General features: G+C 38.4%; 1 protein-coding gene across 8 annotated transcripts in view; it reads left to right on the plus strand.

Moving 5' to 3' along the window:
* Positions 1 to 15,763, plus strand: part of LOC129245976 (mucin-2) — a 156,725-nt gene that overhangs the window by 111,913 nt on the left and 29,049 nt on the right. For 4 of the 8 annotated variants that reach the window (XM_054884439.1, XM_054884445.1, XM_054884444.1 and 1 more), the window contains exons 4-9: positions 1,997 to 2,070; positions 11,029 to 11,147; positions 11,215 to 11,550; positions 11,620 to 11,874; positions 12,103 to 12,183; positions 12,360 to 12,671. In XM_054884439.1, the coding sequence (XP_054740414.1) occupies positions 1,997 to 2,070; positions 11,029 to 11,147; positions 11,215 to 11,550; positions 11,620 to 11,874; positions 12,103 to 12,183; positions 12,360 to 12,671 (1,177 nt within the window). Of the gene's footprint in view, positions 1 to 1,996; positions 2,071 to 11,028; positions 11,148 to 11,214; positions 11,551 to 11,619; positions 11,875 to 12,102; positions 12,184 to 12,359; positions 12,672 to 12,779; positions 12,795 to 15,763 lie in introns of all 8 variants that reach the window. The other 4 variants (XM_054884440.1, XM_054884446.1, XM_054884441.1 and 1 more) reach the window with 3 other exon arrangements.

Below are 15,763 nucleotides of genomic sequence, written 5' to 3' on the forward strand. Positions count from 1 at the left end.
GTTAAAGACCTTACTGATATGATCGGAATATCAGAAGGATCTGTGAAAACCATTTTGAAAGACCATTTGGGCCTACGAAAAGTCAAATCTCGTTTGGTACCGAAAACTCTCAATTTCTTGGAAATCGTCGCGTTGATGTGTGTGAAAAAATGCTTTCAGACTATCAGGACAAGCTCAAATGCATCATTACGGGAGATGAGACTTGGATTTATGCTTACGACCCTGAAACAACCGACCAATCAAGCGAATATCGTGCTAAAGGCGAGACCAGACCGAAAAGAGCACCTCAAAGTCGTTCAAAAATAAAGGTCATGATAACAGTTTTTTTCGATTTTCGTGGTGTGGTGCACTATGAATTCCTACCACCTGGCCAAACTGTTAATAAGGAATATTATTTGAGCGTTATGCGTCGTTTACGTGAAGCAATTCGCCTAAAAAGACCAGAATTATGGGCCAACAAATCTTGGTTTTTGTATCACGATAATGCACCGTCTCACACAACACCCGTTCTTCGTGACCATTTCGCCAAAAATTCCACGCATATCGTTCCGCAACCACCGTATTCACCTGATTTGGCTCCGTGTGACTTCTGGCTATTCCCAAAACTCAAGAGACCACTCCGGGGAACGCGTTTCGAGTCGATTGAGGAGATAAAAGCTGAATCGAAGAAGGTCCTGATGGCTATACCGGAAATGGACTATTTGGCATGTTTCGGGGATTGGAAAAATCGTTGGCATAAGTGTATTTCATTTCATCGAGAGGTGATTATTTTGAAGGGGATGAAATTGATTTACAAGAATAAATAAAGATTTTTCATTTTACAACCCAATTAACCTTACTTTTTGCCCACAGTAGTACATAGGAAATCGGTTTTCATGCGCAGAACTAATTTCGTAAAAACAACCTACGATTTTACATTTTCTACAAAATTAACAAATTTCACAACGCGTATTGCGAAAAGGATACGCCTTTTCAACAGCATTTAAATTTGGCACCTTAATCCCATGCCGATGGGTCCACTATATAACGCCAACAACATATCCGAAATTTTTTTGAAATCTTTTTGTTTTAATAATATTTTATCATAGACAAATGGTATGAAATATGCACCGTGCAGTAGTTTCATAAGAAATTCATGATTTCTCAACGAATTGGCTGGACACGAACAACCCATCGACATGGGATTAGGGTTTATACCACGAGCCGTAGGACAACGCGAAAAGACATTAGTTTTTGAAAGTCAAGCTCAAGTTGAGTCCAAATAATGCCAAAAATGCATAATAAGTCTCGATTTTGCTTAAATTTCATACTCGAGTTGCACTTTTATTTTGACAGTAGAGTTAACTCTCCACGCCAAACTTAGTGCAAAAAAAACACAATTCTACTAAATCTGAAATTTGATTAAAAATCTGATTTTTCCTTTTTGCTTTTAGAAAATCTCTTAGTTCTCGTTATTTCAATCAAGCGAACATTATTTTTTTTATTACCAGGGTTGCTTTGTCGTCCTTATAATTTTTCACAGATTGCTTTTGCAAGGACGTTGTTGTTTTAACATACTTTACACTCAGTCCCTGAAATAAGATAGAAATTCAAGAAGAAGGTATTTGGGTATTTTCTTCTGAAAAGTTTTTTCCTTATGAAATTATTTATTTTCGTAAATATTTGAGTAAATATCCTCGCAACAATAGCAGTTGACTGACTTCTCAGTATTTTTTATAAATGTGTTATGTTGTATTTTTATATATTGTATATTTTTTCGTTGTTGTCCAACAACAGAAGCACTTTGACCGCGAACTCAAAATCCCCATCACCGCAAAACAATTTCGCATTTAATGAAAAATACAGATTTGTGGCTAAAAGTGTAAAAGAAATTAACCAAAACATTTGAGAGCAGCAAAGCAATTTCAGATTTTATACTGCCATAGGCACATACATGCATACATACATACATATTCTCAAATTTAATTTAATGCTTTTTATCTCTGTTTATTTGTAGTGCCGCCATTCAGGCAATCGCCGCATATTTGGATGCGTTCCAAAAAATCGCAGACGCAGCAACAAATTCAAGAGGTAAGTTCAAACCCCCAACGCGCATAAAATCATTGCGTACATATACATACATACATACATACATATGTATACTTGCCAACTAATGCGTGCACACATACAAACAACTGTACAAACGTAAAGGCATAAGAAATTAGAAGTAAACAGTGCGAAAGTCAAGTTTTTCCATTTTATTTGGGAATCTGCTTCTTCGTGAAAGCGATTCAAATACACACACATGTTGCACAATTACGCAACAATGTTGCTGCCCTCATCCGACCATCTGCTGCTAAACATGTTGCGGCATCATGCTGTTTATTGCCAGAATCACAAACAAATAAACGGAGTTGAACCATTTACTGTCCGCTACTTTCCGCTTTCCACCGATTTGATGCGGGCGCTTCATCGCCGGTTTCTGCACACTTGCAGAATTTATTTATGGGATATTTATTTACTCTGTGGCAAGTTGTTGAATTGTATTGAAGAAATCTCAGCGTTCCAAGAAGCCACTGTTAGCTACTCAAATGTCTGTCATCGTCTGAAATGGGCGTTGCTATTGACATTTACTGGCATGGCTGACTGGCTGTGCGCTGCCTGTTGATCGAAGGGAAGTGCATACGTACATATCCCATAGCCAGACCACTATGAATTTCTAAATATACAGTAAAAGTGCTTTATGGCTCTTTGGCCTGTTAAATGTAGTCAACTTTTTACAACTACCGGAGCCTCTTACTTATCCTCGTAACAAATGTAGGATTTAAACATCGAAGCTTTGTGAAAGTTGAATTAAAAAAAAACATTCAAAAATGGTTTGCAATGGTAAAGACACCCTTTTAGTAAAATTTTTCCTCGCAATCGGACGAATTTACATTTGTAATTGAATTTCACTATCGGATCTCTCGTCTGCATTGGTTCAAACGAGCTTGTGCTGTTTTAGTTTTTCAGACTTCCCCTTCGTTAGATTTCTGAGTGCACATAAAGTGGGCTTAAATGTCGCCAACCCGTCAACAATTTTATGGTGAACCCTTCAAATGCTTTTTACCACCCGTCGGCTCTATGAAAAAGTAACAAATACTGCAATACGTCGTAAAATCAGCTCGTCTCTCCTCTTCCCTCCTCATTATGTATGCTGTACATATGTATTATATTATATATAAAGCTTAAATGTTTAGTAATGAAATATTTTCCCCCTTTTTTGCTTGGTTCAATCTCTCTGTGAAGGGTGGAAATTTACTTAAATGGTGGTCAAGCTGTTTGCCGATATTATTTGTCATAGTGTTAATTGCCGTTTGGTTTAGGAGCGACTGTTTCTTCGCATTCTTTGCGCTGATGTACCCCCTGGTAACTGAAATTTAGTACTTTTAAGTAAAAACGCATTCGATGCCTTTAAAGTGAAAATCAGTTTCGGCCTTGTACATTTGAGTGGCTGAGTTATTGTTAAGACAAAGTTAAGATTTAGCATTCCGCCAAATATTTCTTTTTGTTTGACTAAATTGAAAATTGAAAAATAAATAGCATAAGGAAGCCCAATACTTATTCAAAATCCTGTTTTGTCAGCTTTAGACCCTAGTGCCTTCTGCGTTGCATGACTCTCAGCGAAGTTATTTATATTTTCAGCTCAACTCTGGTCTTCCCGTTTCTTCTTTGGCTTTCCATCTCTTATTCTTTCCTAGTCGGGAACTGTATAAATTTGTATAGGAGATTCTTTGATTCCTTATTTGTGTTCAAGTCAGCTTTTAACCCTTAAGTCCTTTTTTTATCTCATCCGAAATGGCAAAAGGCTTCTGCATGTTGGATCTCACTTGCCTAAGGGCCTGTATATTGTCTGAGCCATGAATGAAAACTTGTTGGGCTTCGAAGTAAACGATCATGATTAGCACTGCCTGAGTGGCATAAATAATCTTTGATACACCGGTTGATGCCGGTTTCTTTGTACCTCTCCAATTATTTTACCCGGGTATTCAGAGTGTCGGGTATAGCGGCCACCGTAGCCGAATGGGTTGGTGCGTAGGTTCGAATGTCCCTGCATGAACATCAAAATGGTGGGAAAAGTTTTTCTAATATGGCAATGGCAAACCTCCGAGTACATTTTTGCCACGAAAAAGCACAAATAGGAGTAGGATCTCTGCCAAACACCCAAAAAGGGTGTAATCACCAATTATGTATGTGCTTATGTATATGTGTAATATGGCAACACTGCTAGCAATTTGAACAAATTACACAACTTCGAAAATCCCTATATATTTCAAAAAATGTTAAGTGGATGGAAATACGTGTTTTTTTGCATCATGCTTAAGGCTATATGCCAGTATCTGACGCGCTTTGCAATACAGTACTTTTTCTGTTTTTAACTTTAATTTATTTCATTATCCTGAAGAAAAAAATGTGTTTTTATCACCACCACAGTAGCCTAACGCTTTAAAACCAAAACTCAAAGAAAGAAATTCAACGGCCTCACTTTAGGCAGCCATTGACCTAACTGATTAATGACATTTTTTGAAATTTCTATGAATTCTGCGGCAGTGGAATTCCCCATGAGCACAATCTGATGTTCGCACATGGCAGCTGAAGAAGGCGGAAATAGTTTTTAGACTTATTTCCCTCAGAGTTGCCTGTGCCTTCAGGACAGTGTCGTTTGAAGCAGTATGTGTCATATCAGGTATCATGCCACCAGATATAATGGCCTCTGAACTGGGTAGAGTGTACGACAAAACCAAAAGCCTAAACAGGAGATTAACGGCGGAAGAGCGTAAAGAAGAAAGGCTGGGGAGCATAACTGAGTGGCAAAATCGCTGGGACCTAGCGACAAAAGGAAGATGGACGCATAAGCTTATCAGAAGCGTACAGGCTTGGGTTGAGAGAGGACATGGTGACACAGATTACTACCTCACACAGTTCCTGACGGGGCATGGATGCTATAGAGAGTATCTCCAAAGACTCGGCCACGAGGACGCAGCTGACTGCTCGCTCTGCGGCAACGGTAGTGAGAACGTGGAACATGTGTTCTTCTCCTGCCCGAGATACGCATCTGAAAGAATGTGCATCGAAGAAATCATAAAAGAAAAAATAACCCCCGGCAACATTGTAGATCACATGCTGCAGTCGAAATTGGTGTGGGCCAAGATGAAAGAATGGTCCGCGAAAGCGTTACAGGAACTGCGGAAAAAGGAATGGGAACGCAGTAAGGAACGAAGACAAAGAAGTAATGAAGGGTAGACGGAGAGAGAATTACAAATGAAGAGCCATAATGGCTAGCTTGGCCCTGCGATGCAATGCTTAAACGGCGGTACCGCAGGGCAAACTAAAGCTACAGAAGTCGGAGTTAGGGTTTAGTACGTAGGTGTACTGTTTCGCAAGTAGAGTTTAGTAGTAATACTGACTGTGCGTGGTCCCGAATGAGGTGCACCCTTAGCGATCAGTATGAATCGTGCATGCCATCTATATTGACGGTATCTATGTAAGATTCCCCCTTCGGATAAAAAAAAAAAAAAAAAAAAAAAAAAAAAAAAAAAAAAAAAAAAAACATGGCAGCTGATGAACAAAAACGCTGTAATGTTCTTCTTCTTAATTGGCGCAATAACCGCTTACGCGATTTGGCCGAGTACGCTCTAATAAAAAATTGTGCCTGAGCGATTAAGTTCTGCGGCTCGTACGATCTTTTCCAACATCAGGTTAAAGAAAAAACACGACAGGGAGTCACCCTGTCTGAAACCTCGTTTGGTATCAAACGGCTCAGAGAGGTCCTTCCCAATTCTGACGGCGCTGCTCGTATTGATCAATGTCATCTTGCATAGCCGTATTAGTTTTACGGGGATACTAAAAAACGCTGTAATGAGTGACACAAGAAAAGTGAAGAGTGAGTCAATTAATATATGAAAAAATATATGAAATTAAAACCTAAAGTAGTTAAAAAATAATCGAAGCAGAAAAACGAGTTGTCGTTACAGAATAATTTACTCAATCCACAAGTATTTATTTTATAATAAACATTCAATTGGCTACAAACTACAATAATCGATTTAAGTTATTCTTATTATTTTCGATCTCTGCTCGCTGGGCAATTAAAAGTGCCACAAAAGCTTGATCAGCAACACATTTGCGGTAATTGATCAGCAATAAGCAGCAACCAACAACTGGCCCATTGTAGCCACATTTTTTCTACTTCCAGGTGCTGCCGTAGTTGTTGTTGCTGCGTATACTGTGTAATCGGTTTTGTTTGTCGATTGTCGCCAATGACCGGCAGCAATTTACATACTTACATAGTAAAAACTCGCTATTTTGCGACACCACCCTCCTGCTTCCCTCCCAAACACAACTCCAGCCAATCCATCGTTCTGCACCAAGTACCACTCATTTATTTGTTTGGCCACTCTGCAGTTGACATATGTTTGGATGCAGCTAAACTCTCCGGTAGTGTCGTGGTCGCCGTTAAATGGGGGCAGTTGCAACGGTAAAGGCAATAACAACGAGAACAATATAATCGCAATGACAACATTAGCCGCCGACACTGCCGCCGCAGCCGTTGGAAGTTGCATTTGTGCCGCCGTGGCAGTAGCATGAACGGTGACGGCAATGTGCAGGAAGACCGGTTGTTGGCCGAGTGTTGTATGCACCAGCCGGGTGCAAAAAGAAAAAATTACTAAAAATAAATAGAAAACACACCTTGCAGGTCTTTCTCATTTCATATGCTCTTTGTTCCTTGGTTGGTTGTTGTTGGTCAGAATAGCAAAAGTTGCATGAGTGCATGCAGCATTAAGGTTGCCACCAAAATAAGCCTAGACAATATGGCGTGTGGCGTTGCGGCACTGTAGCTATATTTTTGATGTCATATTCTCGTTATGTTTTGGAGTTGTGTCTTTTATAGAGGCTATGGGCATGCGAGTTATGCTTTTCTGCAATGGATGAACTCTTATTTATGCAACAGGCGTTGTTTTATAACAATTGATGGTATTTCATCAACCTCCTTTGCTGTGGTGTTGCGCAAGGAAGTATCTTGGGGCCGCTCTTATTTGTGTGATTTATTAATGATATCAAAAGTGCTTTCTAATTTCCTAAATGTTTACCTTATTCAATGGTCTTAAAATCTTCTCAGTGATCAAGGCTCAAGAGAATGTCATTAATCTTCAAAGCGATATGGATAGGCTTTACTTGTGGTGCCAGAAATCATTTTTTCGCTGAACTAGTCCAAGTGCTTTCAAACGTCTTATTTGAAAATATCTAACATTGTGTGTTCCCTTGGCATTGTCTTTGACAACAAATTTTCTAAGACTGACGCTACTTTTGGTATCTCGTGTTTTAATGGGAAAAAATGGCATGAAAAGTGTTTAGGGGACTCCGCTCCCCCAGAAACAACAATAAACAATAGTATGTTGATTTCAAAGCAGCCGTAGCTGAATGGGTTGGTGCGTGATTACCATTCGGAATTCACAGAGAGGTCGTTGGTTCGAATCTCGGTGAAACACCAAAATTAAGAAAAACATTTTTCTAATAGCGGTCGCCCCTCGGCAGGCAATGGCAAACCTCCGAGTGTATTTCTGCCATGAAAAAGCTCCTCATAAAAATATCTGCCGTTTGGAATCGGCTTGAAACTGTAGGTCCCTCCATTTGTGGAACAACATCAAGACGCACACCACAAATAGGAGGAGGAGCTCGGCCAAACACCTAACAGAAGTGTACGCGCCAATTATTATTATTTTTTTTATGTTGATTTCAGAGGTGGTCGTAGAGACACCGAACACCGATGATGCCCAATGCAGTGGACGTCCAAATGAGGCGATAGCACCAGAAAACATAAAAAAAAATCCAAAAAATTGTTTTTAATGATCGAGAAGTGAAGCTGCGTGACTTAACTGACATGGTAAAGATATCAGAAGAGTGTAAAGTGTTGGCGTTATATTGCATGAAGATTTGACAAAGCTCTGTACAAAGTGGGTGCCGCGTTTGCGCCCATAAACGTGCTGATGATTCTGAGCAATAACAAAACTATTTACATGAATTGAACTTCGAATTGCTCAACATCCATCATATTCGCCAAATTTAGCTCCCAGCGAATAAAAAGTGCTCGAATTGGTTGAAACTGAGCCCTACTTTGAGGCAAAAGATAAACCGGCCCACAAAAGTGGTATTGAAATGTTAGAGCGGCGCTGGAATGATTGCGTTGTTCTTGATGAAAATTACGAAAAACGTGTTTTCTTTGTTAGGCCCGGTACTTTTCAGCCCATGTTTTGTTTTCATTATTCTTTATATTATTGTAAATAAATAAAATAATAATTGAAATTAATTGACTTAAATATATAAATAAATAAACAAATTTATCAAATGTTATCTGAGCAGAAAAATATGCAAACCATAAAAATACAAAAAAAGGAAAATACTGAGCATGAAATTTTCTTAAGTTCTGAATGCTGAAACTGAATTATAAGTTGTATAAAATATTGGTATCTTAATGCCGCTGTAAATATGTATGTACGTACTCGTATACACACCAACCATATGACTTCATCCATTATTCATTTTCCAATCAGAAACGAGTTAGTCTAGTTTCATGGAGAATTTGCATTTGACGCCAATTCGCTTGCAATCTTTCTCCATGATATCGTGGGAATAAGGATGGAGTGGAAAGTGTGTTAAGTTTTTACGAGTATTTCTTCTTTTTTCTATGAGCAACGTTTATAAATTATCCGGCTCTTAATTTACTCGCATGAAGTCGTTAAATACCAAAAGCATGCGCCATATACATTTACGAGGCTAAAATGCCTTTTTCGAACATAGTTCCTTCTAGCTAAATACACTTCAATCAAAATTTCTTTAAATTCTGTATGTCGAGCAAATACAGGGTCCGCCATATAACTTTGCGGAATTAAAAATGCTATAAAAAAGAAACTACCCAATATTTTTCCAAACTGTTTTTTTTATTTTGAAGTACAATCCTTCCGGTTAATGATGGAACCAACTTCATTCATATGGCTGCCTCGGCTAGCCATGCACCATCCCATACGATCGGTCCAATTTTTCAACACATTTTCGATTGTATGCGGCTGTATTTCAGCTATGACATCGCGTATGTTGGTCTTCAGTGCATCAATTGTTGCTGGTTTGTTGGCATAACACTGGTCTTTGACGGCACCCCAAAGATAATAATCCAACGGCGTCAAATCGCAGCTCGGAGGCGACCAAACGATATCAGAATTTCGGCTGATAATGCGATCTTCCAAAGCAGTGCGCAAAAGATTGATCGTAGCATTCGCTGTGTGGCAAGTAGCGCCATCTTGTTGGAACCAAATGCCACCAATATCCTCCTCTTCAATTTCTCGGAAGAAAAATTCGTTCAACATGGCCCGGTAACGCTCTCCATTGACGGTTACGGCCACTCCTCGCTCATTTTCGAAGAAAAATGGACCAATGATGCCTCTCGACCAAAATCCGCACCAAACAGTGACTCGTTGTGAATGCATCGGCTTTTCTTCGAGTGCGTACGGGTTTTCTGAGCCCCAAATGCGGCAATTTTGCTTGTTAACATACCCGCCGAGATGGAAATGAGCTTCATCCGAAAAGATGATTTTTCGGTAAAAGTCTTCATCTTCTTACGTACGTAATTTTCGTACACATTCTGCAACATTGCCATGATTTTCAAAGTAATGTCGCAATATTTCCCAGCGTTCTTTGAGCGTATACACAACCATTTTCGTTCAGCGGAAGAATAAAACCAACTTTCGGTCAAATCAGATGACAGCTAAGTGTTACCATTCTTCAAATAATACCTAGTTCAAATCAGTAACGATAGATGGCGGGCCCTGTAGTATGGGTTCTCGAAGCGTTCAAAATAGGGATTTGTTTAATCGGCGGCCTCTTCCTTCAGCCCAAATATTTTATCGTCAGAGCTTGTCTTTACGAAAAAGGAAGCATATATTTATATCAACCTTTGATCGCGATTTACCGCTAGAAGTCCACTGTTGCGCTTGTTTCCAGGATTTTTATGTGTTGTGATGAATCCGTGTTTCGTCCACTGTTATGAGCGTCACAAGAACTCGTTAGGATTGTGGTTGAAATTAGCTTAACTTTCCTTTGAGTTCTCGTAGGGTTTTAATTGTTGTCAATTGTGAGTAAAACGGAAATCATTGATCCTTGGCCTAGGTGTCAAACCTATAGCCTCTTGAAGTTCGTGCACCTTCACTGGCTGATTGATGAATATCATACAAAAAACGATTTGCGCGTACTCTTCTGTTTTGGCCCATCTCCAACTCCTATTTGTGGTGTGCATCTTGATGTTGTTTCACAAATGGACGGGCCTACAAGCCGATTCCGAACGGTAAATTGATTTTATGAGGAGCTTTTCAATGGCTGAAATACACTCGGAGGTTTGTCATTGCCCGCCGAGGGGCGACCGCTATTAGAAAAAACGTTTTCTATCACTTTGGCGTTTCATCAATATCATGCCTAAGATTTTTTCCAATATTTGTTGTGTGGTGACCTTCTTATGATGACTACAACCTTTGACATTACCTTTACACAGGTACGGCCGGACCGAAATTGAGTAAACCAGTGTTGAATGGTTTCTCTCGATGGCGAAGAGTCCCAGTCAGTTTCTTTAAGTTTTCGGAAAACGCTTGTGGGTGCCTGATCAAATGAATGTCAAAACGAAAATTAATTCATAGATTTCTCAGATAATTATTTTAGGTTCTGTTGAGAGACAATTCTTTACAAGTAAAATGTTGAATTGGATGTGGGAACGCCATGTGTTCTAGTTTCAAGGATTTATCTGCCTACCCTCTATCTGTGCTCAGTACTTGTATATGGAATCGTTACGAAGGCACGAGTGGGCTTTAATTGTATTTCCATTTAATTTTGTTTTGGAACTATTCCTACTTAATGGCGTATTTCTGTCAGTTTAGGCGAACAATAATTTTAAAAGTTTTTTATCTAGATATTAAAAAAAATGGAATTATTATGGAAAGTTTCAATCTCATTTCATTTATCTTGCAGGAGCTTCCAAGGAAATTGGTACAGCCTTAACTCGTGTCTGTCTTCGGCACAAAGCTGTCGAATCGCGTCTGAAGACATTTACAACAGCAATAATGGACTGTCTTGTACAGCCACTGCAAGTGAGTGAAGCCATTTGTGAATCATTATCATTGGAATATCATTTAAGCACTTCTTTTGCATTTTCAGGATAAACTAGAAGACTGGAAGCGCTCAGTGATTACCATTGACAAGGAACATGCCAAAGAGTATAAACGATGTCGCACCGAACTGAAAAAGCGTTCTAGCGACACCTTACGTCTGCAGAAGAAGGCACGCAAAGGTCAGTCGGACTCCATACAATCGCTCATGGATTCGCACATGCAAGATGTGACCTTGCGGCGCGCTGAACTGGAGGAGGTCGAAAAGAAGTCGCTGCGTTCGGCAATGATCGAAGAGCGTTTGCGATACTGTACGTTTGTGGACATGCTGCAGCCGGTAGTGAAGGAGGAATGCGAAGTAATGTCCGAGTTGGGACATTTGCAGGTGAATAGCGAAGTGGCAATCTAAATAATTCGATAGTTTGACATATATTCTTAATTTATTGTATAATAGGAAGCAATGGATTCGATTGCTATTGTAACGAAAGACCCCAGCGTGTTGCCGCAAGCATCCGAGGAGCTTATACATGACACAAAAGCTACAATGACACTATATCCCGAGTCTCCGGGTGCCGGTTCGGGCTCCCAAGGCGGTTGCTCCAATTCATTGGGTTCACGCAAAAGTTCCGTTTGTTCCATTAGCTCCATGAACAGCAGCGGTTCAAGCAATTCACCGGGACACCACCACTATCCACGTTCGCTATCGCAGGTTAGTAATAACTAACGGCATAGGGAGATTTAGAGAGGGGAGGAAATGACATGGTGGCAGGTCTCTGGGAAATGTCAATGTTACGCTTTAGTGAAATTTCATTTTAATTTCTTTGAGCAGATTTTTTATGATCAAACTGATATATGATATGATTTTTATGTTTTATGTTTATACTTCGGTTTTTGTGCATTATTTGTTTATTTTGTGTTTTCTCTACTTCAATCGTAGTTAATTTCGCCTGCAATACGCTTGAAACCTGGTGAATCCAGTGATAGTGGCTTTTGCTCATCGCCAGCGCTAACCACACAGGTTTTTATTTTTATATTAATTACTTTTTATATTCAGTAAAACAGTATTTTGGTTTGCTGTATAATTTTTTTTTTTTTTTTGTACTTTCTTATGACTTTTGTGCTTTAAATTGCTTCAGTAAAATATTTTTTAACAAATTAGTTGTTGTTTTTACTAATTTCGATTTGCTTTATAAGGCTTCCACTGCCAATAGTCAATCACACGCTGTTTCCACTTGGCCTCCACATTCCCAGGATGCCGTTCCTGTGTTGCCACCTGCCGCCGATCGTCCACATACCATTTCAACCGCCTACGAGAAGGGGCATCAACGGCCACCCCTCACCGTTTATACGTTCCAGAATCCGGAGACCATATTGGAGGGAAGTGGTGGCAGCGGCAGTATACCGGGCACGCCAAATGGCACTAGCGGTGGCGCTGGATCTGGCGCCAATACACCATCCACCCAGAAGTCGCCAGCCGGTGCGTTAAGTCGTCCACCTTTGCCTGTGGTAAGTTGCACCTTATATTTAAATGTGCGATTTTTCTTTTGTCTATGTATTTGTATTTGAGGTAATTAATTCTTGTTGTTATTTGATTGTGTTACAATGTGACATCAGAAACCAACACGTGCGGTAAGTTTAGGAAGTACTTTTTTCCAACTTAAAATCCAAATCAAATCCGCACCTAAAATTTCATCATCGCTAGCCCAATTAATTAAAACTAAAACGAATGAATTGTGTGAAATGCATGCCCCTATTTGCTAAAACATTTTGAATATCCTAAGAAATTTTAATCAATAAGAAAACCATAAAAAGAAATAGTTTTAGAATATATACCTACATATGTACACTTATGTCAGTTACAGTTAGATGCAAAAAACCGCACATTAGCTTATGCAAAAGTTTCGATGTTGACATTTCGATACTATTGAAATCCGATACTTCGAAGTCAATCGATTTTGGTAACTTCTCTTGCATTATTTTGTCAGAATGCTTTATTTGTTTTCAAGTGGAGATTCCAGTTGTAGTATATAATATACTTCACATGCCTGTTTTTTCTTTTTAATGTTAAATGGGCGAATTTATTTTTGAAATTACTAAGATTGAGTTTTTTTCGAAAAATGGCGATATCACAGCAAAAGATCGATTACACTATCAACAAGCTATCCCAATCATATTCAGCGTAACTAAAAATCATTTAAAAATATTATATAATACTAGCAAACCCGGCCCGCTTCGCTGGGCACACTAAAATAGAATAGATATGGTTTTCATATTATTTATTTCTTTATTCTTTATTCAAGCGCTTTGGCATAAGCAATATTTTTTGTTTTTCTATTTGTTTTTGAGTAAATATATAATGTTGTTGGCTTCGCAACACGTCAACAGCCAACGTATAGTTGACCATGGGTGAATACTGGTTCTTCTAAATTCATCCCGCATATTTCTAAAGTTTGCCCTTGTGATTTATTGGTAGTTATTGCAAATGCTAAACGAATGGGCAGTTGCAAACGCTTGAATTCAAATGGCAATTCAGGTGGAATTATTGGAATTCTTGGTATTAGAACGTCTTCATTCTTGAATTTGCCAATTAAAATAGTTGCTTGGATAACATTATTCATCAATCGTTTGACTACTTCATTTTGTTCTTGACGTTCTTCTGATGTCGCGTTATTCCGAGCATTTCTCATGCGCCTATTATTATTTGTCGAACGACCAATATGATTACGTGATTGTCTTGGCATTTGTACTGTAATAAACATGATTGTAATTATGGTATTCTGAGATTTTAAAACATGTTTTTTTTTCAATTTTTGTGGATTATATTTTCGATGCATATGTGTCTAAAAGCCCAAGTCCACTTGGTCAAGATTATTTTATTTTGTTGTGATTTTCTTAAATCATGTCTTTTCTTTTGAAAATTGTTGACAATTTGCATGATAAGATTATTAATTTTTTCATCAAAGTTACGCATTTTTCGTGCTCTTCTTTTGCATCCTTTAACAATTTCTTTTGTTTTTTTTTAATTTTTTTACCATTTTTTCACTCATGGTGTATCGTAGCTTATCGCATATGAACCGAAAAAATAAATCCGCAAAACATAATTTCATTTGAACATTCGGATTTCACATTAAATTCTCAAATTTCGTAAGAAATTATTCACTGTTCCAAAATCCACTTCAAAAAAATTGACAAAAAATGTTTACACTTTGCACTTACGTCTTCTCCTTATGGCGTCCAAATCAGAAAGAAATATTGACACATTGTAACTCACACTGTCAATTTGACAGTTCAGTTCCGCCCCAAGCGTTAAAAAAGTAAGCGACATTATGGCTGGCTCAAAAGAACTCTTTACCCGTTGCCAGTGCTCCGAATTACAATCAAACTTTACGAAACCCATTTTCAATACTTACTTAACAATGTGTGTAAGTTTGGTTTAATTCGGTGCAAAGACACGGCGGGTCCACGTTTTGGCATATATTTCGAGACCCTAGTCATCAATAGGTATGAAAATTACCCCGTATTAAAGCACTTATCAACAGCTTTCGTTTGATACCCATATTGTACATACACAACCAAAGGTTTCCCGGGTCCACGTTTTGACCTATATCTCCAGACCCCAGTCACGGAGCGGCATGAAAAATACTTTGTACTAAAGCATTCACCAACAGCTTCCATTTGATATCCATATTGTACAAACACATCCTAGGGTTACCCGGGTCCACGTTTTGGCCTATTTCTCGAGACCCTGGTATCCGATTCTTAAAATTTTAAAACACAAACCTTCTCCACATATGTCTCTTCAATGTGGCAAAGTTTGGTTAAAATCGGTTGAGCCATTCTCCGTAAAGTTCATCACAACGCGAAAAACGGCTGAATTTTTATATAAGTACTAGCGGACCCTCTGCCTGCTTCGCTAGGCATATCAAAATTAAGATTGAATAATGAACACTCGATTTAAATTCACTCTATGTGTATTTATTCTTTTTTAGAATATAAAATTAATGTTAATTTTAAACTTAAACTAACGCAAAGCCTTTTCGTAAACTACATTTTTTGTTTTGCCCTGAGTTGTGGTATAAATAAACAGAACTGATGGTTTTCTTACACGTGAACATGATATATATAATTGTCCGTGGGAGAAGCATGGATATTCTAAGTCAATTCCGCATAATTCTAGTGTTTGTCCTTGTGCTTTGTTTATTGTGTTTGTTTTAATCTATCTTGCTCATTACGTTGTATACGTTCTTCAGGTGAATGGCCTGAACGTGATCTGGCCATACGTTCCTTTTGATTTTGGTTTTGAATTTCTCGCTCTTCTTGTGTTTGATTTTGCCTTTCATTTGATCTATTTTGCGTTCTACGCGACCGACGACCGATATCATTTATTCGCATTTGAATTTAATCAAAAAAACATGAAAAACTCACAATGTGCATTACAATCGCTAACAACAACAACGAAACCACCGTTTTTTTATTTTCACTGATTATTAAAATTTTACGCACAATATATTTTATTTTTATACATTTTTTCCCAAAAAAAAAACAACAATGAAAAACGCACTTTAAAATTGTTGACCACTCATCAAATGGTTTTGATA

The sequence above is a fragment of the Anastrepha obliqua genome, chromosome 4, assembly GCF_027943255.1.
Source record: "Anastrepha obliqua isolate idAnaObli1 chromosome 4, idAnaObli1_1.0, whole genome shotgun sequence".
Lineage (NCBI taxonomy): Eukaryota > Metazoa > Arthropoda > Insecta > Diptera > Tephritidae > Anastrepha > Anastrepha obliqua.